Raw genomic sequence first — 25,116 nt, 5'->3', positions numbered from 1 at the left:
TGTCTGGAGAAACATGCAATCAATTCTGCTGTGAAATGCTTTGGGGTCACACTCTAACAGGTGTCAGATCCCTTCGCAGGAAGAGGACTCCGTGAACCCTAAACCATACTGTGTGTGAGGACGATTCCATGCTATCACCAGCACACAGGCTACGGGAGGCTTCAAAGCTTTCCTCCATGTACCAGACTAACCATCTCACAGCTGTGTAATAAAGACCTAGAGGGAAGCTGGGTGTGTGAGGCGGAGGCCAGTCTGGTTGGTCTACATAATGAGTCCCAGGCCAGTGGGGTTACACAGAGAGACCCTGTCAAACAAACAAACAAGCAAGCAAGCAAACAAACAAACACAAAACCCTAAAACCAAAGAATGAAAAATCTGGGGGTGGGTCGGGAGGGGGATGCTTCTGCCTTCTCCAGTGGGTCTTTCTAAAGAGGGAAGTCATCTGTTAACGCTCTCTGACAGAGCACGCTAGTCTTTTTTCTCTCTCTCCTTTTCTGTGCTTGGGGTGGCATCCAGGGCATGACACACACCAAGAAAGTGTTCTGCACCCCTCTACCTCTTAGTGCTTGCAGTCACTTTTGTGTGACTTATTCTCCCTATACAAATAAGGATCAGAACGGCTCTGTGCCTTAGCCAAGATGGCAGAGCCGGTATGAGCTGCATATCAGTGCATCTGACTTTAGAGGCCAGCTTTTCTCTACGTCTCTAAATCTGCCATTCCAGGTAATTACATTTCCTAGTATCCAACTTTCTAGGTTCGATTTGGTGAGCTAAGGTATAGGAACTAAGCAGAGTCCACTTCCACTTTGAAGAACACCATACAATGAATCACCAGTGTCCCTTTGTTTCATACAAAGCAGATGGTTTTTGGCAAAAAAATGGGCTTCAAAGTAATTTCTGTGAAACAAATGCTCCTTGAACTGCTCTGGAATCTAAGATGCTTTCCCAGGAGAGACTTTCCCAGCCAGCACCAGCATAAATACCTGGAAAGGGGGTCTGCTGACCAGCCCGGTAGAGGAGTGCATGGGTGCCGATCTGGAACAACATACTCTGCTGTTTTCTAGAGTTCCCCTAAGCTGGTCAAGGGGCTATCCTGTTCAGTGAGTCACACCCACAGGGAGCGCACGATGCCTGTCCACTTCTAGGAAGCCTGTACTCTCACCCTGGTAGCTCTGACTGGCATGGTGAGATATGAGACAGGAAACCCAAGACAGACTTTACTCTCCAGTATACTAACAGGCACAATCATAATCAGAGTGCATGTTTCCGCCCAGACTATTGAACAATCATTCCTTTCATCTCCTTTCTCTGTGTGGGTAGTTCTTAAGGTAGGGGTACAGGGTGGTGAGGGGGAGGAGCTCACAGTGGAAGAAGATATCTTACAATTCTGCTGTTTATCTGTGATGATAGGGGTGTTACCAGGCTCTGGTAGGTGGAGGACAGACATGTTGCTGAATGCCTTACACATACAGGACAGCCCCTCACAACAAAGTATGCCCTGCTTTAAAGTTTCAATAGAGACATGGCTGAGACAGTCTGAGCTAGGCTTATTTCTGATGTCTAACTGCTGAGCTATTAGTGGATATCAATGTTAACAAACATATTCCATCTGGAAAAATGGCTAAAAATTCAGGGTTCTCATTTATACTTGTTACTGATTGTATAAATATTCCATGAGATAAAATCCCATCATGTCTAGAAATGCCTTAAAACATTACAGGAAAAGGAGTAGGGATCAGGGGGAATGAAACCAGACTAGCAAACACTACTCCAGAGCTGGTTGATGAATAAGCTAAGAGCTCAGTAGATATGCTCTTTATACCTCTGTATATCTTGAAAATTCTCACCATAAAAGATGATAGTTTTCCTTCTCATTGAGTTTACATACAGAGATACAACACCACCCCATGTCACAATTGACTAGAAACCAGCTAGCCAACCCCTGGGATGCTGCTGGGTATAAGTGGACATAGGGTGGGGTGAGGGGGAGACAGTCTAGGAAAGAAGTCAGAGGAAAAGCAGGACAGGTTTCACAGAGTCAATAGGACAGGGAATGTCCAAAGCACGAGTAATCAGTCTCAGAGAAGGGGTTAGGGAAGGCATCACTGTGGAAGCATGGAAGGAAGAAAAGGACGTGCTGGGGCATGCTGGGAGGAACAGTGCAGCTTAGACCACTGGAAACAGGAGTCCAGGGAGGGCAAGATGCTGCTGGATAAGGCAACAGGGGCTGGTTTCTAATGGCAAATCAGGGACTAATGTTATTCTAGATCTGTAGTGAGAAGACTTCAAAGGATTAACAGAAGCGTGACCAGATTCCTGTTTTAGAGGAACTGGAGGCAGTTCATTTGTCTTCTCTGGGACCTTGGAAGGTACAAAGGATAGTCTGAAAGGAGGCAGGGATTCTCTGAGTAAGCCAGTAACAGAGAGGGTTGCCATCATTTGGGAAAGAAACTGAGAGGCACAGGGACAGTGTGCAGTAAGGACCAAGACTGCATTCAAGAGGTACCTGTACTGCATGCCATTCCTAACTGACATCACAAGTGGACCCAGAGTGGAGGGAAAATGAAAGGTCTGCCTTAAGGAGACCACCACAGCAAAATCTACAAGTGATCTTAAAAAAGAAAATGAATTAGGCAGCACTTCAGGTGACAATCAGGATAATAATTTGTGGCCCCTTCCTTTCCCAAGAGTCACACAGTGACCAGTCATGTCTGGCCCTTGCCCTCCTGGTCACCATCTAATCTTGTGGGAGACAGATAGCAGTATGGTTCACGGTACTAACAGTCACTCCTGGGACGGACTGCACCCTGGAATCCTGGCCTTTCTAGAATCCTATGGTGATCTCTGTGCCTTTGTACATGTTATTCCTTCTGCTCAAAAGCTCTTCCGAGTCTTGTCCATGTGGGAAGTTCCTATTCCCTTTCAATCTTATGAGTTTTCCTGGGAATGATTTGTGGTTTTCTCCCCAGGTAGACCAGATAACTAGCTCTTCTTCCAGGGCTTACAGCTGACACAAGCTGGGACTTCAACTTGGGCCTCCAGGTTCTAATGAAAGACTATGCTTTCCCTGCTATATTGTAGCTCAGATCCCTGCCAAGGGTTGAACTCAGAAAGGTACACCTAAGTTACTGTGAAATATTCAGAAAGACCCTTATCAGAACATGGCTCATTATTCTAAAAATTAAAATGAAGTTTAAAATGAAGATTTTTACATCCCACAATGCCCAATACCAAAAACTTGGTAGTGCTTTCCTGCCCTGCCATGCCAGTATCATTGAGTTTCCTTCCGCCATTTCCAGAAATAGCTAGTTACTGCACTGTTGCCTTGGTGATTAAAAGTCATTTAACTTTCTGGTCTTGGGATAGCTCCTTGAGAGGTTGGAACACAGTGTTAAGAACTGTGCCTTTAGGTTCTTGCTGTTAATTTAAACTGTGTGCACAATTGAGGAAGTGCTTGACTTCTTTGGGGGCTGTTTTCTCAATAATAAAGCAGACTAATGACACCCCATGCAAAGCTAGTGGTAGGTATAATAAACTGGAACACAGCAATACCCAATAAACCTGCGTCACCATCCACTGTCAGCAGTGGCTGACACCTTGGGACAGTCAGACTGCTAACCAGCCAGAACACTGCCATTCCCAAAGTTAGTCAGCCAGCAGGCATACTTACTGCAACATGATTTATTACTAATCAATACATTTAAGAAGTTGTAAGCATACTTTTAGTGATTATCAAAATCATACGCTTAATTTATTTTATGGTACCTTGCAGCAAATAAGGAATAAATTAACAATCATTTTCTTTCTACTTTGGAATCAGGAACAAAAAAAAAAAAAGAGTTACAAAGAAGTGTAAAGAATATGGATGAAGTAGAGGAAAACCCTGCAAACAATACCCACTAGCTGCATGCTGTAGCCATCACTGTTCTACAAATTATCTTATGCAGCCTCTTATGCTGTGAAGTACTGCTGTCTGCATTTTGAAGCTGTGGACACCGAAGTTCTGGGAGAGCAAATGACCGTCCAAATCACAAGCTACCATAAGAGTCAGGGTAGAATCATACCCCAGTCTCCTAAACCTAGTGGCCAGGGTCCCTCTGGACCACCCTGGGATTTAAAGTGACTCCCCACAAAGAAGCACTCAACTGTAGAAAAATCACCCTTTGCCAGGCCCAGGAGTCTCCAAACCATCCAGTGCTTACTTGCACAGAGACAACTAAAAGCAAAATATTGCCTCAGGTGTTTCTGATACCTGAGGATAACCTCTGTTTGGGGATCCATTGTTCAGCTACCAAGAAAGAATGTTTAACATCTTTCCAGCCTCCTTCTTATGCTAATTACAGCTCATCAGCATCTGGACACCCACAAGCAAAATCAATCTGGCACCAGAAGCCAGCCAAAGACATTTTCCTACTATAAAAAAAAACAAACAAGGCTGCAACATGATTAAACACACTGAGCATTTCCCCAGTAACCTGCAGGCTGGTGCACATAAAAATCACATCTGATTTTACAAGAGTCCAGGAAGAAGGACATTAACGAACACCTCACACCTGCAAGGGTATTCTTTATGAGCAGTGAGATGTATACGAGTTTATTTTCATATCTTCCATTAGATACCAATATGTCCAACATGCTCAAATATTTACACATTAAAAGAAGCCAGCCGAAAGGCGCCTTCCCATTTCATGTGCTAAGCAAATGAACTTGGACACACTGGCTTTAGGTCTCCATCTCATTCCCCGACTTAGCAGTTCCAATACTTCTACTATATATGGAAGAGCCAGTTTTCCATCCAAGCTCCCTTCCAAACTAAATCACCTCCAAAGCTGCTACTCAACCTGAATTCTTTTCTTGTCTTCTAAAGACAGTAGAGTTTCATAGTAACACTGAAAAGCCCATACCTGCCAATAAAACCCAAGACACTGGTAAAAGCAGTTTTAAAACAGAATGTAGAGCAGATTCCCATCTCTACAAAATTGCACATATACAATGACCCCCATACCAATATGTATGTCTGAGCGATTCCATCCATTAACTGTAACTAACTCTGGATGGAGGTTTGGGGATGATTTTAACCTTTCCTCCAAAATTTTCTTTATTGTATTCAGAAAAAGCACCCGACATGTCAGGCAGCTTCCCTGGGCAGAGAGGGAATGTGAAAAGGATGCTCAATATGGCTAGGTATTCTGGCCAGTGTCCTTAACACTAACAGCAACAGGATCTTGCACTATTAAAAATAGAGATGCTTGGGCCTGGAGAGATGGCTCAGTGGTTAAGAGTGCTTGCTTCCCAACCATCAGGGTCAGAGTTCAGATTCTAACACCCATGTAACAAGCTCCAGGCTCAAGGAAAGACCCTACTTTAAAGGAACATATGTAACGTGACACCAAATGCCTTTTTCCAGCCTCTGTGCATGTGCACAGGCATAGGGATCCACCCACAACATATACTCACACAGACACAGACATAATTAAAATCTTTTAAGAAATACTGATGCTCCAAGGCTCAAGCCTTTGGACTTCTGGAGATGAGACCCAGACCCAAGCATTTTGTCAAAGCTCTTCCAGTGACACCAACCAACTGGGGTTGATAGCTGTAAGTTGATGCCATTTTTCAAGAGGGGTCAACAAGGGACATAGCAAAGTTACAGAGCCATGCCTAGGAGCAAAGACTGAAGGCTAAAAAGCACTCAGCATGAGCTCTGGAAAGCCCCATATAGAGAAGATTTGGTAGGCAGAGCAGACAAAGTGAGGCAGGCCAAAAGGGTTAGCACTGAGAGATGGAGACTATTTATGCAAGACTCCAGAGAAAGAGGTAGAGCAGAAAATGGCACCATGCAGCTCTGTGTAAGTGAGGAGCCTTCATTTATGAAAAAACATCAAAGCAAACAAACAAACAAATAAAAAAAAGGCAGCTACAGTCTCTGTGAGTTCATATGTGTATCAGTTCTGTTGAATAAAAATCCCCACTCTTAACCAAGAAGCTGTTTGCAACTGACATCTGCTGGGAAAGAAAAAAATCCATTTTCTTCAATAGAGTATCACTGGGTCTATCAACTACATTCTAGGGCAGAACCCACGTCCAGGAGTAGTTGGCCAACACAAAACAGACTTCATGGTGTGTGTGTGTGTGTGTATGTACTTTTGTTATTTTGTCTTATTAATTTTCTTTACTGTTTCTTTTCTCTTTTTAGAAAGACATGCAGATATAAATAGAGAAAACATGAAACATGAAGATGGAGATGGAGAGGAGCTAGGAGGAAATGGAGAAGGGGAAGGAATATGATCAAAATATATTGTGTGAAACAAAACAAAACAAACAAACAAAAAAACCAAGGCCAAATAAAATCTGGTGAGACAATTTTGAAACCACAGGAAAACAGTAGGCTCAGTTTCTAATAGGCCCTGTTCATTTCAGGGTCCCATACTTGGCCAAGTGGGATGTATGTTAGAGCATTAAGAATAAAAGCGGCTCTCAAACAGTGATGTCAGGAACAGCGTTCCAGCGGGGATTATGTGTTGACCTTTAATAAACCATAGTTCATAGTTAGTAACTGCCTACTTCCTGTTAATTCTTTATTTTGGGACCACTTAAAATATTATAGAAGTTAACCCTAAAGTGGTCCGGCTCTTCTTTAGATGGTGCTGGTATTTGATTTCAATGAAGGACAATTATACACCAAAGCATTTCTATAAAATTTAAGCAAGATCATAAGCAAACACTCATATTCCTACTGACAATACTACAAATGCATCAGAAGAAATTCTAGTCCATAATGAGAATTCTCCTAATGCCACAAAAGAGCTAAGCTGCTACTGGGCAAAATGAAAAATGCGAAGGGAACACAGGAAAAAGAACTGTTCTCTTCCCTTCCCTCTGGATTCAACACTGAATTTGCGATAAATTAGATTAAATGGCCAAGAAAATGGAAATTAATGCTATACCTGTGACCTGTGAAAATTTGGGAGGTTCTTTCTAGTATGAAATAATACAATTGCTACCATAACAGCAACAAGAACTAACTCTTATGAATATGTTCTGCACCAAGAAGGTCTTGTGCCCTGTCCCTGATGGTCTCAGGGGCCACAGAGCTCCGACTTCTGAATAAAGCACTAATCTCCTACTCACCAAAGACTGGGATCAGCATGGCCTCAGGGCACACTCCAGGGGGTGCAGGGGAGGCGTGGGTAGAGAGAAAGTGGCATACAGGGCTCTACAAGATGCTGACGGCAGCCACATTTAAGGCTCACTGTCGGCTTTCCCTTCTGTCTTTCTGTATGTGCTTTCCCCTGACATAATTACTCAGCTTCTACCAATGTGTGACTCAGGAGGCCACACTTCTGAGGTAAGGCTGTTTCCAATTTCCACCAATCCTCTCATTACTCAGGTGAGATGTGGAGTGCCCCCCACCCCATTCCCAGCCCACGTTGTGTTCACAGGGCCTCAAACATCCTTCCGCCTGGTACTTTGGCAGAGAAATGCAGGCTTTATATCTATTTTCTCAGTGGGCTGTGAGTGCATTCATGTCCCACTTTTACCTGGTAACATAAATCCAGGTTTCTGTCTTGCTAGCTGGGCTGTGGGTTTGTTCACCTTCCATGTAGGACACTAGCCTGGCCAAAGTGGGCCTAAAGTTTGCCTAATGAAAGAGCTCGTGAAGCCTTGGTAACCTGTCTTGGGGCATATTTCTGTAGGAATCAAGCCAACCCCTTGGCCCCCCACCCCAAGTGAAGGCAGGTTAGAATGGGAGCTTGAAACCAGAACAGAGAGGTTGGCAAGTCATCCAGGCAGTGATGGACTAGGCCCAGGCTTACAGGCCATTACTATACAGCAACTATCATGTCTCTGGTATATTCCTGTTATGACCCACCTAGCCTTTGCACAGATTGGTTCAAAACTGGGGCCTTGTACACAAGAGAAAGAGTTTGTACCCCATATGCAAGCACAAACTGGAAGAGGTAGGATGACTATCTTGGAAGGAAGCTACCATTGGTAACTATATCCCAATACAGGGCACTCATAACCCTTACTCCGTACAACCTACGGGCAAGATTCTACCAGTCCTGTATTGTGTGATATAGGATTTTGGTTGTGTTCTGACAAATGAAGCTTGGTTGGAGTCAGAGGGCAGAGCTAGCCCTTAGCCAACCAAAACTAGCCACAGAGGTTTTAGAGCACTGTAGATAGATAGGACAGGATAGGACAGGAAGTAAGTAGTAAGGTGGGCAGTGAGGGCTCTCAGCCCTTTTGGATGGAGGAACAGAGCAAGAAGGAGAGGACTGGTGCCTTCTTTGATCCTTCAGGTTCTCACCCCAGTATCTGACTCCTGACATTTTATTGATAAAGAATAATTTAATAACGCTTCAGTTCTGCTTTATTGAGTGGATTCAAGTTCAAACAAAAGGTCACCAGGCAGTCCGTGAGAAGAGCTGGGGTCTGATGCTGGTCAGCCTGCCTGTAAAAGCAATCCTCTTCCTTAGTCCTGGGCAAGGAGACCCTGCAGCCCTTGCTTTAGGGAGAGGATTTGAAGATGGCCTTAGCTCAATTTTGCATCTGGCACTTACTTGTTACAAGAGGCTTGGCAACTGACAAACTCAGAGGGAAGAGAGAAATGTCTAACTGCTAAAGCTATGAAGGCCTGTGCCCATTCGTGGATAGCTTGTTTCCTCCTGGCCTCAAAGGCAAGCACAGCCTCCAGGACGGTGAGAGCATCCTCTCTCTCAGTCTTCCTAGGGGCAAACAAAAGAATACTGTGCTCTACTTGGGAGAGTCCTGTGTATAAATCCTGAAGGAACTGAGCCAGTTAGCAAGCCATATCACAACATCAAATCACCCTGCAAGCCTCATGAGAGAAGCTCCAACACAACCAAGCACATCCATGGTTGAGTGTGAGACAGCAGCTGGAGGGAGAGAAAGAGTACTGATCCAGAAAGTGTTCAGTTACAAGGTTTTCAAACCCATCACAAACCAGCAAGGTGTTTTGTCCTTGTTCAGCATAAAGGGTCCACTAGTACATGTTTAATGTCACCATCCTTTCCTTCTCACTGTTCTATTATAAATAACTAACTTGTGGTTTTTAAGCTTGGGGTGAAAATGAATTGAGTTTGCAAGTTCTGGCATGGGTTATATGGAAAAGTAAGGACCTTGGGCTTCCTGGTAAACTCTCTCTGGGAAGGTTTTTGTCTGATGTTCTACACACGACTGGTACACATACTGGCCAGCTCCAAGACTGGCAGGTTCAAGAAACCAAAAAGTCTTTGTCAGGCACATACTTCTTAAACTACCAAGCTAGTAGAACATAAATGAGAAGCCATCCTTATAACTAGCACTACTCCTAATGAAACTGGGAGCATATTACTGTGTGAGTTTCTGAATGGCTAGCAAGTCAAAATCAAAATCAAACAAGGAATGAGCCCTAGGTGTTTCTATCATGACTTGCCCAGGTGGCACGGTGTGTGTGTGTGTGTGTGCGCGCACATGCCCTCATGTGTGTTCATAGCAGCCTCGGAGATGAACACACCTATGTGCACTTTGCACTGAGCATGTCCTCATACCAGAGAACACTGCCTGAAACACCTTGGTGTAGGTCTAAGACTACTGTGTGTTATGAGTTCATGCACATACAAAATTTTCTGCTCTTATGGAAACATAATGGTTTAATTATGGAAAACAAAGACTGTCAATATTTTCTTACTGTTATTCCTCAGCATCTAAGTATTGATTTAGCATATCTTCTGATTGTATTGTGTTAGAATGTTTGATATTAAAAACTTGTTTGAATTGCTGACTTGAGTTTCATAAAAAGTCTTTAGTGAATTTTGGCTTGGGATTAGGAGAGAATTAAAAAGAATTTCTGAAATGGCCCTACATTCTTCTGCACTGTGTGCAGTGTGTTTATGTGAAGTAGTGTTTTCAGCATTGGTGATTATAAAACCTAAACTCTGAAAAATACTGAAGACGCTCTACATCAAATATTCACACAAGATGTGTATCCATCTTACTAGCATACAAATTTATTTTCATCTTCAATAAATGATAAAATTATACGTATACAAAATTGTTTAAAAATAACTTTATGGGGCTGGAGAGATGGCTCAGAGGTTAAGAGTATTGGCTGTTCTCCCAGAGAACCTGAGTTTAATTCCCAGCAACCACATGGTAGCTCACAACCATCTGTAATGAGATCTGGCACCCTCTTCTGGTCTGTGGGCAAACAGACAGATGCTGTATACATAATAAATAAATATAAAAAATGTTTGAAAAGTAACTTTATGATTTATTATCAGTAAATACTGACATTTATTGATCTATTTGTGTGTGTGTGTGTGTGTGTGTGTGTGTGTGTGTGTGTGTGTGTGTGTGTGTGTGTGTACATGGGCATGCAGTCCCTGTGGAGGTGTCAGATGCTCTGGAACCTGAGTTACAGGAAGTTGTGAACTACCTGAAGCAGGTGCTGGGAGTCAAATTCTGGTCCTCCCCAACAGTTGTAGCAAGTGTTCTTAGCTGCCATGCCATCTCCCCAGCCCCAAATGTTAACTTTCTATACCCATTTCATGTACTGTAATATATGGGATTACATAAACAATTTTTGAGTGAAAACATTTAAGCAGCTTTGCTGTAGCACACTAACCAAAGTGTGATGCCAGGGGTCAGTGTTATGTAATGACCCACCACAAAATAGCATTTAATAATAAGACACGCATACTGGGGAAGTCAACTCAGTCCCTCTAATAACTCAGGAAGGTGAGCAGTGCGCTTGTTCGTAGAGACTAAGTTTGTATGAGCAGCTTCTTCAGCAGAAACACCAGTTAGATCACATGGTAAGAAATGTGTTTTCAGTGATCTTTGAAATACCACCAAGCTTGATGGCAGCAGCATATACTATGTGGTTGCTACATAAATTCATTTATTGACTCACCCTGTAAGGATTCAGTCATTATGCTGGTCTGCCCCTGTTACCTGGCAGAATGCACTCAGGCAGTATTCTGGTCAGCCCAGGGTTCCATGAGTGCTAGTCTGCATACAGGTGCAAAGGACCCCTTTAAAAGACAGACCCCGCCCACTTACTCTTTGCTCTCCTCTCTTGTCCTTCACCCCCCCTTCTCTCATCTCTCTTTCTTCTCCCCCCTCCCCTCCTTTAATAAGCTCCACGTGGTTAATGTATCTCTTGGCTCGTGCTCCATCGAGTGGCCCCTTTAACTTAAAAGAACACACCCAGTATGTACCAAACACTATCATGCACCAAGCACTGTGACAGACACTACAAATGCCTAACAACACTTTCACCAAGTCACTGCCACTTACTCCTCGTCATCTGTGTGATTTGAAGGATAGCATTAAAGTTCTCAAGGCTGTGACAAAATATCCGTGACCCACAATTTAAGGAGAGAAGTATGTACTTTGGCTCTGTTTCAGATTTTGGTCCACACTGGTGGGCTCCATCACTTCTAGACTACGCTGAGGTGAAGGTGTGGTGAAGTAAGACTGCTCACCTCACAGTAGCAGGGAAGTAGAAAGAGCCAGGAGGAGAGAGACAGGAACCAAGTTTAGCCCCACAGAATGTAGCTCCAGTGACTTCTCCAGTCAGGCTACACATTCTCACATTTCCAAAATAGTGTCATCAGCTAGGGACCAAGCTTTCAACATATAAGCCTGGGAAGAAACATTTCACATTCAAAACAAAAAGAACTGAATAAGAGTCCCACCACCATGATCCAAAGTTATAACGAATCAAGGTTTTCTGATTAAGAACTCTTGCAGCTAACTTAGCAAAACAAATGTGCAAGCTGTTCACAAGGCTCATGGGGAAATGAAGTCTGTGTTCAGAAGTGGATGGAGTCTGGTCCTCATTCGGTTACCCACCCATGGCATGCTCCGGTCATGATTTCTACCCTTTAGAAAGGGAAACAACCCTGAGGTGCTACTGGAAGGCTCAAAATCAGTCAGATATGTAGAAGCTTCCTGTAGATGCTACACACTGTGATGACTAATGAGCTTGCCAATGGTCCTTGCCCATGCCACCATCTCCCACCAGAGGTGCCTCTTCTCTAAGGCCCTTGGCTCTGTTATCTTTAATAATGAAGTAAGTCCTCTTGTCATGTGGGCCTTTGTAATTCCTGATGGAATTGGGTGGCTGATACCTGCACAACCATCTTTACCCCATGCCTATTTGCCCCTTTCCTAAAACGAGAAGTTTACTAAAAGCTGGAGTGTCAGGCTCATTTACCACCTTTGAGAACTGGGTTCAAGGAGCAGGTATTAGGGCTGTAGAAAAGTTCAGGGAGGTGACAAGGGCAAGGATGGGACAACGGACAGTGGAGACTTGTGAGGTAGAAGTCACACAGTTTAGGATAATTGCACGTGGGGAACTGTAGAGATAAGCATGGGGGTTGACTGCTGTAGTGGCTGGCATATGAGTGTGGGGTTACTTGTGGGCCGCAAGGACAGAAGAACTGAATCAGGGAAGAACAGGCCTGTTGAATATGTGGGAGTATATTTGGGTGATTGGCTGTGCCAACCAGGGCTCAGGGATCTGGGAGCCAAGGACAAATGAAGGTCAAAGCCCTGAGGGAACACCTCTGATTATCGTGATCAGGAAGGTTGAAGGAAGGGAGAAGCAGGAGACTTGGAGAGGGAGTCCAGGAAGAGCAGATTCTGCAAGACTGGCGCTCCACTATCTTTCCTGTGTACACAGAACCTGCCATAGCCTCCGTCTCTGTCCTATTTTAACCACAGTGTCAATTCCATCAAAAGTTGACACCAAAGGATGGCATGTCATCTTGCTTTGCCCGGAGTCTTTAATAATGCTTCCTTTCCCCTGGGCTGGCCAAAGTCCCCTCTTGTCTGACTGCAGAGAAGCCATGCCCTTTCTCATCTGACCCTGGCAGGGTCTGATGTGTGTTATGGAAGTCTGGCCTGCTCTTTTGCTGTGTTAGAAGTCCAGGAGGCCTCAGGCATCAACATGTTTCCTGACACGTGGAGTTGATCGCAATCACTTAAAACCCTTCCCTGACAACAGAAAAGTCTTCTTCAAACTGCTGACCTGTTATCAACCACTGTCACTGTGGATAAGGTGGAAATGCACGCACATGCCCAGTGAGCGCGCTACACACCTACACTGCTTGGGAGCTCACCCCCTCAAAGCTCTTAACAGCCTCCAGGGGAACCATGTTAAAACAGCGCAATTAACTAGAACGGCTACAAACTCAATAACTCACCTACCTAATGAGGCAATACAAGGAAAATTGGGCCCATTTTAATAAGAATTTAAAAGAGAGACGGGAAGTAAAGGTCAGATGCCATTTCTGGATCCCAGCTCTTTTCTCCTCCCTGCCTATGCTGAAGTAGTTAATACCAAGGAGATAATACACGCTGTGCAATTCTTTATGAATCCGTGGAGGCAGCCAGTCATATTCCGGCACTCAAGGGCAAGTGATTCTTTCTGACCCATCCCCCACACTAAGTGCCTCCCCAGATCTATTTCTGAAGGTTTTATTATGCAAACCTGAATGGATTTCAATTACAATAATTCTTTTTCTTCTCTACCCTGAACTCATGAAAGAGAAACTCAATTACCAGCAATTTGAGGTTATAAGGGTAGTTTTGTTTTCCCCTTCTCTCTGGAGTCTACAAGTTCTTCTTCCTCACACTCTCCTGTTGCCTGAGGGGCCATAGCTGGTTTATGACACCATGATAAACAGCATGACCTCTCCATCAAGAAGGAGCTTTCCTAGGGGTCAGGGAGATGGCTCATTTGGTAAAGTGTTACCATGCATAAGGATCTGAGTTCGAATCCCCAACACTCACGTAAAAAAGTCATGCATGTGGTGCTTGCCTGTAATCCCAGTGAAGGGGAGGCAGAGACAGGAGGAGCCCTGGAGCCGGGAAATCTTGCTGAACAGGTAAATTCTTGGTTTAGGTGTTGAGCAATGGAGGCATTGACCCCCGGTCCTCACATACACCAGCACACACCAGAACATGTATGCACGCATATCACACAGTCCTCCCATTGTTAAGCTCTCCCCAAGACTTCTAGAAAGGCTGGGTTCTATGGCCAGAGCATGGGTGGACAAAACTCCTGGTAATTCTGCCGTGGGACAGAGCTAACCCTTTTCAAAGGTTGACTATTTAAATGTAGGGTCTATGATAGGCATATAAAGCCATCCCTTGGTATCTTGAGGGGCTTAGGCCCAGGGCTGCCAGAGATACCAAAATCTACAGCTGATGAAATCCCTTAAATAAAATGGCACAATATTTGTATATAATCCAGGAACAATCTCCCACATTCTTTAAATTATCAAGTCATGCATGAAGTACACAGCACTGAGGAAGAGGAGGAGTTCAAGGCTAGCCTGATCTACATAGCAGTTTCAAGCCAGACAAGGGTGCTTGTCTCAAATCAGTCAGTCAGTCAGTCAGCCAGTCAGTCAATCATCTCTAGACCACTACAATACCTAATGCAATGTAAATGCTTTATAAGACAGTATTGCACTATATTGCTTGAGGAACAATGACCATACCCTAAAGAGTTTGCACATGCTCAGTACTGACAATTCTTTTTACTCACATTCTCAACCCACAGTTGGTGGAACCAGCCCACAGATGTAGAGCCGGTCAGAATGGAAGCCTCACTATGTGTGTCATTTCACTTGGTCCTTATAAGTAACCAGAGTGGGAAATTCTGGCCTCATCATTTTATAGACGGGGAAACTGAGGCTGAGAGAGAGAATTTAGGAATGTGCCCAGATCACACAAGATTAGTAGTAAGCCACATGTACTACACCAAGCTAAACTGCCACCTCAGTTGCTTGGGGACAGATCCTGAAGGCACAGGGATGAGACTGTACCAGAATGGACTCAAGTCAACCAGGATGTGTGACAAACCCAAAACTTGCTTAGAAAGAAAATGGGGAGCTCCAGGTAGCTTCCAGACTGGGGAACTAACTCTGCCAGCTATGTTTAATTAGGAGTCTGATCACAGCAAGAAGCTTGTCCTGGGCAGGCCTTACCTATGATGAAGTTCTGTGCATACAGGGCCCTTGAGAGTACAGCTACAGAGAGAGACCTCTACTATCATCTCCAAGCTAGTGTGACAAAATCCAATGTGCCTAGAAAAGCCCTAATTTCTATTTCAGAAGAATCTGGATGAAAGACCCCCTTATTCCAGGCATATACCACTGGCAACCATCAATGTGAACTGCAGTCAGCTTCGCACAGTTCCGGGGAGAGGCTCAAACCTATGCCTGATCTCAGTAATGTCTTCCAGGGGAGTTGCTAATTGAAGTAGGCACCAAACATTTACTGTGCATTTATTACACATCAAGCATCAGGCTAGGCAGTAGGACCCAGAGATGACAAGCCCCCTGATTGTTTAATGTCAAGTGTCAGGCGACCAAGTCCTAGAACCAAGGTCCACTAAGTAGGAGGATCTGAGTGCAGGGGTGCCTATTCTTCCAGTAAGAGACATCCAACTAAGGACAGAAAGGATGACTAAGTGGTAGCCAGGATAATCGATGAGAGTGGAGACTGAAGTAGAGGAAGGGGCACTGTGGAAGCCTAAGAAGGACTGAGTCACAAACATTCCTAATGGCAAGAGGCTACTGTGCTCTGGCATAGCACACAAACCTGGTGCACTTGTATCAGGCAGACATGGACAGCAACAAGAATACAGGACTCATTCAGGGGACATGGCAGGGCAAAGAAACCTGGCATGATATGCCCAGTCTAGCCTTCCTCATACCATTCAAAGCGTATGGGCCAGTTTGCCGGGGCAGCAGCTGGCGGCTGGCAATAGGCACAGTGCGGTGCGTTCTCTTTGGGCCTCCTATTTCTGGTTGCCACTGTGTGTAGGATGCACAGCTCATCCTCACCAGCCATTACAGTCCAACATGCCTTCTTGGAGCTGTCTTAGCAAGCCATTGCCCCCCAATATAATGTTATCAGATTCCTAATGCGGGCACTCTAAAGGCAATGTACTGTCACCAGCACGCCACTGGGCACATTTTTCAGTAGGAAAACAGCTGCTCACTGAATCTGTCACTTCTTCCTCTCCTCAGAACCCTGCACATGAACAAGAGCTGGCCCAGGGCTGTTTTCCTTCACCTTTCCACGCATGCTCAAAGCACAGTGTCAAGTCTCTCAGTAGAAACCAGCAGACGGGCCAAGCAGTGTGAAGCAGAGATGACAAGTAGACCTCAGAAGCTGAAGGCACAGACGTTACAGCTTTTAGCTCACTAGTCTCACTTCCTTACTTTTCAGACCAGGGAGGATCTGGGTGGAGTGGGATGGGGGAGGGGAGATGGCTCAGTTGGTAAAGAGCTTGCCTTGCAAGCGTGAGGGCCTGAGTTTGATTCCCAGAACTAATACAAAAAGTTAGTCAGGGTGGGTACTGGAGAGACAGAGTTGGAGGATCCCTGGGGCCTGCTGGCCACACTGGCTTAGCCAAGAAAGTGAGCCCCAGGCCAAAAAGAGACTTTGTGTCACAGAACAAGGTGAACAGTTGCTGAGGAACAGCACCCGAAGCTGTTCTCTGGCCTCTACGCACATGCACACACACACATGTGCATAAACACAAAAACTCATCTTCTCCACTGGTTGTGAGGCCTAAATAAAAATGCCTATAACACAGCACTACCACACCTGGCAGCGCAGTGACTGCTACAGAACTATCTAGATTTCCAGGGCCTCTCATTTCTTCTTCGAGGGTCTCTTTCAGCTGAGTTCCACCAGGAATAGAAAAGAGGCTGGCAGCAGGGTTAACTCATTTACAGTTAGCTTGGTCAATATCTGACCGGAATCTGATGAGGTCTCTAACTTGTTCTCTGTCTCCGAGTGCCGCCTCTCGGCTCTCCACTGCCTCCGGAGAGTTGACCTGATCCCTGGGGTGATCTCTAAAGACAGGTCACACCACTCTCCTTTCAACCACTCCAAGTTTGAGGAGACAAAGCCAAGTAAATTTGAGACACAGACAAGAGGGTGAGGGGCACAACAGATATGCAGGTGCCTAGGTCAACTCTACCAATCTCCAAGGAAAAAAGTCGCCCCAACTATGGGAAGACATGCTCCTCTTGGCAAGATCCAGGGAGTTCTCCTAGCGGCTCAGGCTTCTCCCCTCTTTCGTGCACACACACTACTTCCTGTCTCTCTTCACCCTCCTGCACTTTAAAATAGCCATCCAACCATGTAAATTCTTGGGAGCAAGTGTCTGCTGGCCTCCAGTGGAGCTGTCAATGCCCATAAATCGCTGGCCTTCCAGATTGCATTGCAGCTATTTACTGGGGGAGGGGTGCAGCAGGCCACCAGACAATGCCAGGAAGACACTGGCCTGGCGGTAACTACTCTGGTTACAGCCTCACAATTCACAGCGGCATTCTGCTAGGAGTAGGCTCCATCAAGGAGGAGAAACATAAAAAGGGGAACCTGGGCTGTAAATAGTTTATTCCAGCAATTCCTGATGTTGGCTGAATCATACTTTAATACAGAAATACACGAAAGCACCACTCCGGAGGTGACATGTGTTGCCACCTCATTACTCTTTTCAAAAGGGTCTTCCATCAGAGAGACACCTCACCACAAATTACAGCAAAGAACACAAAACCTTCTCGCACACTCATACAGACCAGAGGATGTGGAGCCTCCAGGATTCAAACAAACACAGACAGGGCCCACCAAGGCATTGGTTACCCTTGGGCTCTGGGCTGCTTTGCCATGAAGGGAACAGGAGACAGAGAAGTGGACAAGAGCTCTTGCTCAGCGTGACTCACCCACCTCTCCCAGTGGCCCTCGCAGTGAACCCTACCTTCATGTTCCTTCTCTGTGGTTCCCACTTTCTTGATCTTCCGGGGAGACTTCATAAAGAGTGGAAAGATAGTCCGTAAGCCAAGAATGTCAACAAACTTGTGGCAGTTGTCTGTGCCCTCAGGTCCAATCATGGCATGGTCCAGTACCTTCAGGGCGCTGCTCCGGGAGATCTTCTTCTCTCTACGATCAAAAGACATTGCATAAGAAGCACTTTTTTTTTTTTTAAATATGTGCTCATTCTACTGGGATAAAAAAACAAACATCTCTCAATGAAAACAATAATTAAAATGCCCCCACAGCAAGAAAACATTTATGTTATGATATAGCTAAGCAAATTATCACATATGTTAATAGGGGAATCTGGAATAGGAAAAATAAATTCATTCTCTTGCTCTCTCTCTCTCACCCTCCCCTACCAGGGTCTTTCTGTGCAGCCATGGTTGTCCTGGAACTCCCTCTGTAGTCCAGGCTGGGCTTGAACTCTGAGATCTGCCTGCTTCTGCCTCCTGAGTGCTAGGATTAAAGGTGTGTCCCACTATGTCTGCTAAAGAATAAAATCTTACGGTTCCAAAGGATAATGTTCAAATTTCTTCATGAAATGTTATGACAATTCTGTGGGAAATGTATCAGAAGACTAGAGAAGCACATCAAGCTAAGGATTTCAGAAGGTTTAACATTTCTTTTTTCCTAGCTATAATCCACATCATTTAATTTGCCCACTTAAAGTGTACAACTCAATGCTACTGGTTTGCTCACATACATGGAACCATCCAATAACCAACCACAGAGAATTTCCACGACCCTGTAAGAAAACCACCTACCCTTTGACTGTTCCTGTCTCCATTCCCTGGCTCCTGAGCTCCAGGATGCCACAAATGCTATTACATATGTTCTCCACAGTGGACACACCATTTCACACACTCATGGGCAGTGACAAGGGTTCAAATTTCTCCACACCTTGAAAACTTATGAATTTTGGGTTCTAGTTATCCTAGTTGGTAGAACAGTGCAATCTCAGTGTGTGTATGTTGGGGGACACACATGCCATGGTATGTGTGGGAGTCAGTCTTCCACTTCCATTATGTGGGTTCAGAGATCAAACTTAGGTCATGAAACTTGGCAGAGAGCACATGCTCTCATTGCAGCCCATCACTGTGGTTTTGGTTTAAATCTTTGATAACTAACAGAGTCAAAGAACACTTAGTATGCTTGGACATTTGTGTATCATCTTTAGAAAAACACACCCTTAAATACTTTGCTCATTTATTTCAATGTTTTTTTTTTTTAAAGACAGGGTCTTACTGTGTCACTCTGGATGTCCTGGAACTAACTATAGACAGGCTAGCCTTGAACTCACAGAGATCTACCCACCTGTCTGCTCTCCGGGATTAAAGATGTGTGTCACCAAGCCTAGCATGATTTGCTCATTTTAAAACAGGGTAAGCACTCTTCATTTTTCTGTCCTTAAAGTTCTTCTTAAAAACTTAAGCCTTCTTCTGAGTTCCTCAACAGATCCATGATGTAATCATTTCCTCTTACTCTGCCACTTACTCTCCTTAGTTTCTTGATGCTTTGATTGTGAACCTTAGCCTTTAACAGCTGAGCTTGCTCTCTGGCCTGCTCCTTTCCTTCTTAATAGTATTATTTGAAGAATAAAACTTCACATTTTGAGGGAGTTCAATGTATCTAATTTTGTCTTTTGCTGTCATATCTGAGGAACCACACCATACTTGATGCCATAAACATTTACCCTGTATTTGCTTCTCAGTTCTTATAGGTAGGCCTCTGATATTTTTGCATTCATTGTGAATGTGAGGTGAGGGCCCAGATTCATTCTTTCACAAGTCCCAGTATCATTCACATGTGAGAGTTTAAAACTGATGCTCTGAGTCCAGCCCAGCCTCAACTCCTACTCTTCCTGCCTCCACTCTGAAGGGCTGAGATTATAGGCACAAACCACTGCAGTGAGTTGATTTTCAATTTGTGCTTCTTGCAGGGAGCAGTGTGATACATTCTTTTAATCCCAGCATGTAGGAAGTAGATGTCTGTGAGCTGAGGCCAGTTTGGTTTACATGGTGAGAGCCTAGCATAGGCCTTTAATGCCATCATTCAGGAGGCAGAGACAGAGGCAGGCAGATCTCTCTATTAGATCAAAACCAGCCTTGTCTATACAGTGAGTTCCAGGCTAGCCAAACCTACATAGTAAGATCCCTGTGTCAAGAAATATCCGATAAAATAAAATACACTTCTGTTATATTTATTTAGATATTAAAAAATTATTTAGATATTTTATTCTTACTATTGATATAAATAGATTCCTTCGTTTTAGCTTCAACTGTTTATTACAAGAAATATAATTAATTTTTCTATACTGATCTTGGATGTCTTTTAATTTCATAGCATTGCCTCACTGCCCTGTCTAGAACCACCAGTCCAATGCCTAAGACATTTTATCTTGCTGCTAACCTTGGAAGGAAAGTATCCACTCATTGACTATTAGGTATGGTATTAGCTCTGGGTATTCTGTTTCAGAGTTTTACTCTGTAGTCACTTGGATCCATATGAAGCAGTATGTAACAATAGGATTGTGTGGCAACAGGGCTGCTCATGTCATGGTGGTCAGGAAGCAGGTGCGTGTGTGGGAGGGTGCTGGAAGTCCCTCCATGTCCTTCAAGGTTATACCCTCAGAGACCGTATTCCTTCCTATGAGGCCCTACCTCGTGGTTCTACCATGCCCCAGCAGTGCAGCAGGCTGGCAACTGGACCTTCAGGACACCAACATTTGGGCCTCTGGAGACATTTAAGATAAAAGCAACAGGAGAATACTCCCTACAATCTTACATGGCTTTCTCTAACACTCCAAGACATAGAGAGAAGCAAATCACGTGGGTACAGATGGTTAATCAACCACACAAACACACAGTGTTTACTGAGCACTTACTCAGCACTGTGGTAGACACAAAGACAAGGCTTCTGCTCCAAAAAGTAGCATCCACCTGGGGAGACCAATTGAACGTGAAGTAATCAGGAAAGTGTCCCTGTGTTAGGCCCTCTACAATATCTGCTAGACACCTTTCCTGTCAAAGATGAAAGATGTCACTGTGACCTGCAGCTTACACTCTAACTGCAAGAAGCCAGGGGACACAGAGGTGTTCAGAGAAAAGCAACAAGGAAAAAGCAGGGTTCTCAACCAATGTCCTACCTCTCTTCTCCTCAGCACAGAGGACCAAACAATCTGTGGCTCCTGAGACTGAAGACAGAAGGAAGGCCACTGCGAACTCAGCCTGTTTAGACCCGGCTATTAGAAATTGGTTTCTTGTTTTTAAGTTCAAGGAACGGATAGTAAAAATAATTTTAAAGGCCTAAAACAACAGGAATTCAAGATGCTAAGAGAAAGGAAACAGTAGCTCATCTGCTAGAAGTCAGCAGAAATGCCAAATGGCAGGTGATGCCTGTCGACACAGGGGTGAGTGGTAGCACTGGTGTCAGAGTTGGGGAACACAAGGTAGGAATGAAGGTGACAGCAGGCACAAATGTGGTCACAGCAGGACCCTGCTGTGCTGCTAGGGAATCCCAGCTCCATCGCATCGACAGCTACTGAGAAGGTGGACACTAGCCCAGGAGCAGAGGGATGAAGGGGCCAGAGTAGCAGGTCTTGTGGGCAGGGAGGACAGGGCAGAGACTATGGCAGTAGTGTAAATGAGAAACAAGAAGATGCCTGACTGCAGCAGGCGGGTGAGAAAGGCCTATTTAAGAGAAATATGAAAATTTAAACAACACGAGGAGGCAAACAGGGTTTGAAATCCACTGGGAAGGACTTTCTGTCTCAGGAAGCAATTCTAGCAGGAGGCTACACAAATAACCTACTTGTTTTCCCTGCAGTTAGACGTTTGCACCCTGCTTTACAAGCCGGAATTTACAGAGGTTATGGCTAGGGCAGATAATCATGCAGGCAGAAATTAGGAAACTGAGCTACGAATACTCATTGTTTAGCCACTCAGGAAAAGGCATCCTGAAATGAATGACAATTGCAGACCAGGGCACCTTCAGCTTCTGTTGAGCATACACTGAAACCATTTCACAAATGACATAGGATTGCCTATAATACTAAAGGCAAAGGAGCCTGGCTGAGCCAAGACCCTTCTTTTCCCCTGCCTAAGCAAATTCATGAAACAAAAGACTTTAAAAGCAAAGCCCTTCTGTGGGTAGGCAGCTCAGGACATGTTTAAAGGGGGCAGTAATTGCGTATTGATCACCATTTAGGCAAGCTGCATGGAGGTGAACTTTGGAATATTCATTGTACTCAAGTTCAGGCTTTTAGCAATCAATAGCCGTTTGGCCTGACTTTCTTGGGTTGATTTTATTTGAAATATTTATTCTACTGGAGGACAAGTAGTTTATCTTAGTCTTGTCTGGGTTCATCGAGTTGTCGATCATGCCAGGACCAATGTGAAAACCAGCATCCACAACCTGGGTGCCTATGGTCAATGGCTGGGTCATCTGCTGTCTATCTGCTCATGTATGCTCAGATGCTGGAGCAGTGTCTCCTGATGTAGTTTAATTAGCTTGTTCTTTATCATACCCAGACACTTCTGTAGCAAACACAGATTCCGAATATGATTTTCTTTGCTCATTTTTTCTTTACTCAAATATTTATGAAACACCTAACAGGTGCCAGATATCTAGTCAAGAATGCAGAGACGAAGCCCAGCTCGTGGCTTCTGAGGAGTTAGGTCCATATGGACGGAAATAAGCAGATGAGGCATGAGGGCAGCCTGAGGAAGGCAGAGTCCTGCAGCAGAGGTATAGACAAAGGAGGGAGAGTGCAGTGAGGAGGTCTGGACAGGGGGCAGGAGCTGGAACTGTGTTTCCAGACAGGCAGAGAGGGAACAGAAGGAAACGACACATATTCAGGGGCAAGAGCAGGTACACACCAGGGAAAGGATGAGTAGGCTGCACCACAGTGGAAACCAGGTGCCTGTGTGCCTTGGCGGGAGGGGGGTTTGGATTGCTCTGCCACTGTAGATAGGTGGGACAGGAGAAAAAAAGGAAACTAGCAGAGGCAGAGAGCAGGGAGTGGAGGTTTGAACAAGATTTGCCCCCACAGGCTCATATATGAGTGCCTAGTCACCAGGGAGTAGCACTATTTGAATAGATTAGAAGGATTAGGAGGTGTGGCCTTGTTGGAGGAAGTATGTCAACAGAGGTGCTTTGTGATTTCAAAAGCCCATGCCAGAACTAGGCTCGTTCTCTCTGGCCTGCAGATCAGGACGCTATTGCTCCAGGATCACAAGGGCTACCATCCTTCTACCATGCTCCCTGCCATGATGATAAAGGACTAAACCTCTAAAGCTGTAAGCAATCCCCAATTAATTTATTTTTAAATAAGAGTTGCCGTGGGGTCTGGAGAGATGGCTCAGCAGTTAACAGCACTGGCTGCTCTTTCCAGAGTACCTGGGTTCAATTCCCAGTACCCACATGGCAGCTCACAACTGTCTATAACTAAAGTTTGGGGATATCTCACACCCTCACACAGAATATATACAGGCAAAACACCAGTACACATTAAATAAATAAATCTTAAAAAAAAAAAGAGTTGCCTTGGTCATGGTATCTCTCAGGAATAGAACAGTGACTAAGACACAGGACATACGAGCAAAAGATTGGGATGAACGGGGCCAAGAAGTCTGGTTAAACTCGAGGTACCTCTTGGACCTCGGTTAGGAACTGATGGGTCTAAAACCCAGGAATGAGGGGAAACTTAGGAGAATCATTAAATCTATAGTCGACAACTGAATCTCCTGTATGAGACTACCCGGAAGCAGTCTTTTTAAAGGTAGAGAAGAACAGCAGAACCCTTTTCTGGAACTCTGGCCAATAGGATTAATTGAAGAGATGATCAGGATTCTTTAAAAGATACTGGTAACCATGTACCGATGCTGGCAAGAAATCTGGCTAATCCTGTGCAAGATCACTTCTGTTTGCTTTGGAATGCACACGACAACTGTGTTTCCTTTGGAACCCCCCCCCCAAACATGAGACCATTTCATCACACACAGCATTTTCATGAATCCAACAGCCTTTATAAGGTGCCTTTATAATCAGCTTCTCACTACTAGAGCAAAATACCTGAAACAATAATCAACTTCTAGGAAAAAGGTTTATTTAGTTCATGGTTTTGGAGGTTCCACTTCATTGCTTTGGGCTTCTGGTGGAGAGCACCAGGTGGTAAGAGCTAACACATAGCAAAGCAAAACTGCATGAGTCCCTGAGGCAGAAAGCAGGAGGAAGAAGCTAGAAAGCATCAATCACACCTAAAGGCACACCTCTAATGACCTAAGAACCTCCCATTAGACTTCATTGTCTCTACACAGTGCCATCCCAGGTTGATCTTTGGGGGACACTCACCCACATTATCAATGAACAGTGGTTTCAGGCAATCAATACAATGTCCTTAGATACTGTCTACATTCAATTCCCATGAACCAATATATAATTGCCTAGGTATGGCCATATGACTCTCTATAGCCAACAAGATGTGGGTGTAACAGATGCATCCTCAGAAGAGAAACTGAAAGAGCGCTGTATCTCATAGGCTTTGCCCTTTACCTTGTGAAGGGCACTTTGTGAATGGCATGTCCTATTAAGCTCTGCCCCTTCAGCCTGAGATTCAAAATAAATCATGCAGATAGCCAAACTTCTAGTAGCAAGCTACAGAGGTGCTATGTGAAAAGTCTCTGTTGTTGGAAGTTCTTAAGATCTCGGGTTGCTACTACATCAAACCTGACTGATGAATGACACTGTCTTGGGAGGATGGTATTGTCCTCCACAGGTCAGGTGGTATGGGCAAAACAGCAAAGTTGATCAATATAAAACAATATTTTAAGAGTTGTGTTGTATTACTATCTACCTGCAACAAATTGTAAGAAAATGGACCTTTAAAATATAACATGCTGGGCTTGCACTGTGAGTTAAAACGGAGGAACAAAAACTGGATTTTTATGTTCCTTCCCTTCCTAAAGCAAGAATGGGGCAACAAGAAAATATACAGAGCAGTGGTAAACAGAACAGTTTCTCGGCTTGAAACAAGGCAGCACACATAGTGAGCCAGTCTGCAGGAGATTCCAGAACTCAGAGCAGCGTAGAGTAGGAGCTGTGAGTCTGTAGAAACTGTTGCTGCTAGAGGCCACAGCTCAGGGAACCAGAACATGGTGCTGGGCTGGGACCTCCGAGCTCCTTCCAGTCCTCAGGGCACCAACCAGGGCTGCAGAAAGGAGCTGCCTGAAAGGGTAGGGCAAACTATTCCTGGAACTC

The 25,116-nt window shown here is 44.6% G+C and overlaps 1 protein-coding gene across 1 annotated transcript in view; it reads right to left on the bottom strand.

Moving 5' to 3' along the window:
• Positions 1-25,116, bottom strand: part of Ctnnbl1 (catenin beta like 1) — a 158,152-nt gene that overhangs the window by 36,493 nt on the left and 96,543 nt on the right. Inside the window, 1 exon segment of the mRNA XM_005082661.4 lies at positions 17,801-17,982. Coding sequence (XP_005082718.1) covers positions 17,801-17,982 — 182 coding nt within the window.

The sequence above is a fragment of the Mesocricetus auratus genome, unplaced genomic scaffold (assembly GCF_017639785.1).
Source record: "Mesocricetus auratus isolate SY011 unplaced genomic scaffold, BCM_Maur_2.0 Super-Scaffold_100028, whole genome shotgun sequence".
In the NCBI taxonomy this organism is placed as follows: domain Eukaryota; kingdom Metazoa; phylum Chordata; class Mammalia; order Rodentia; family Cricetidae; genus Mesocricetus; species Mesocricetus auratus.
The sequence above is the reverse complement of the archived record's forward strand: the minus strand, read 5'-3'. Positions and strand labels throughout refer to the sequence as shown.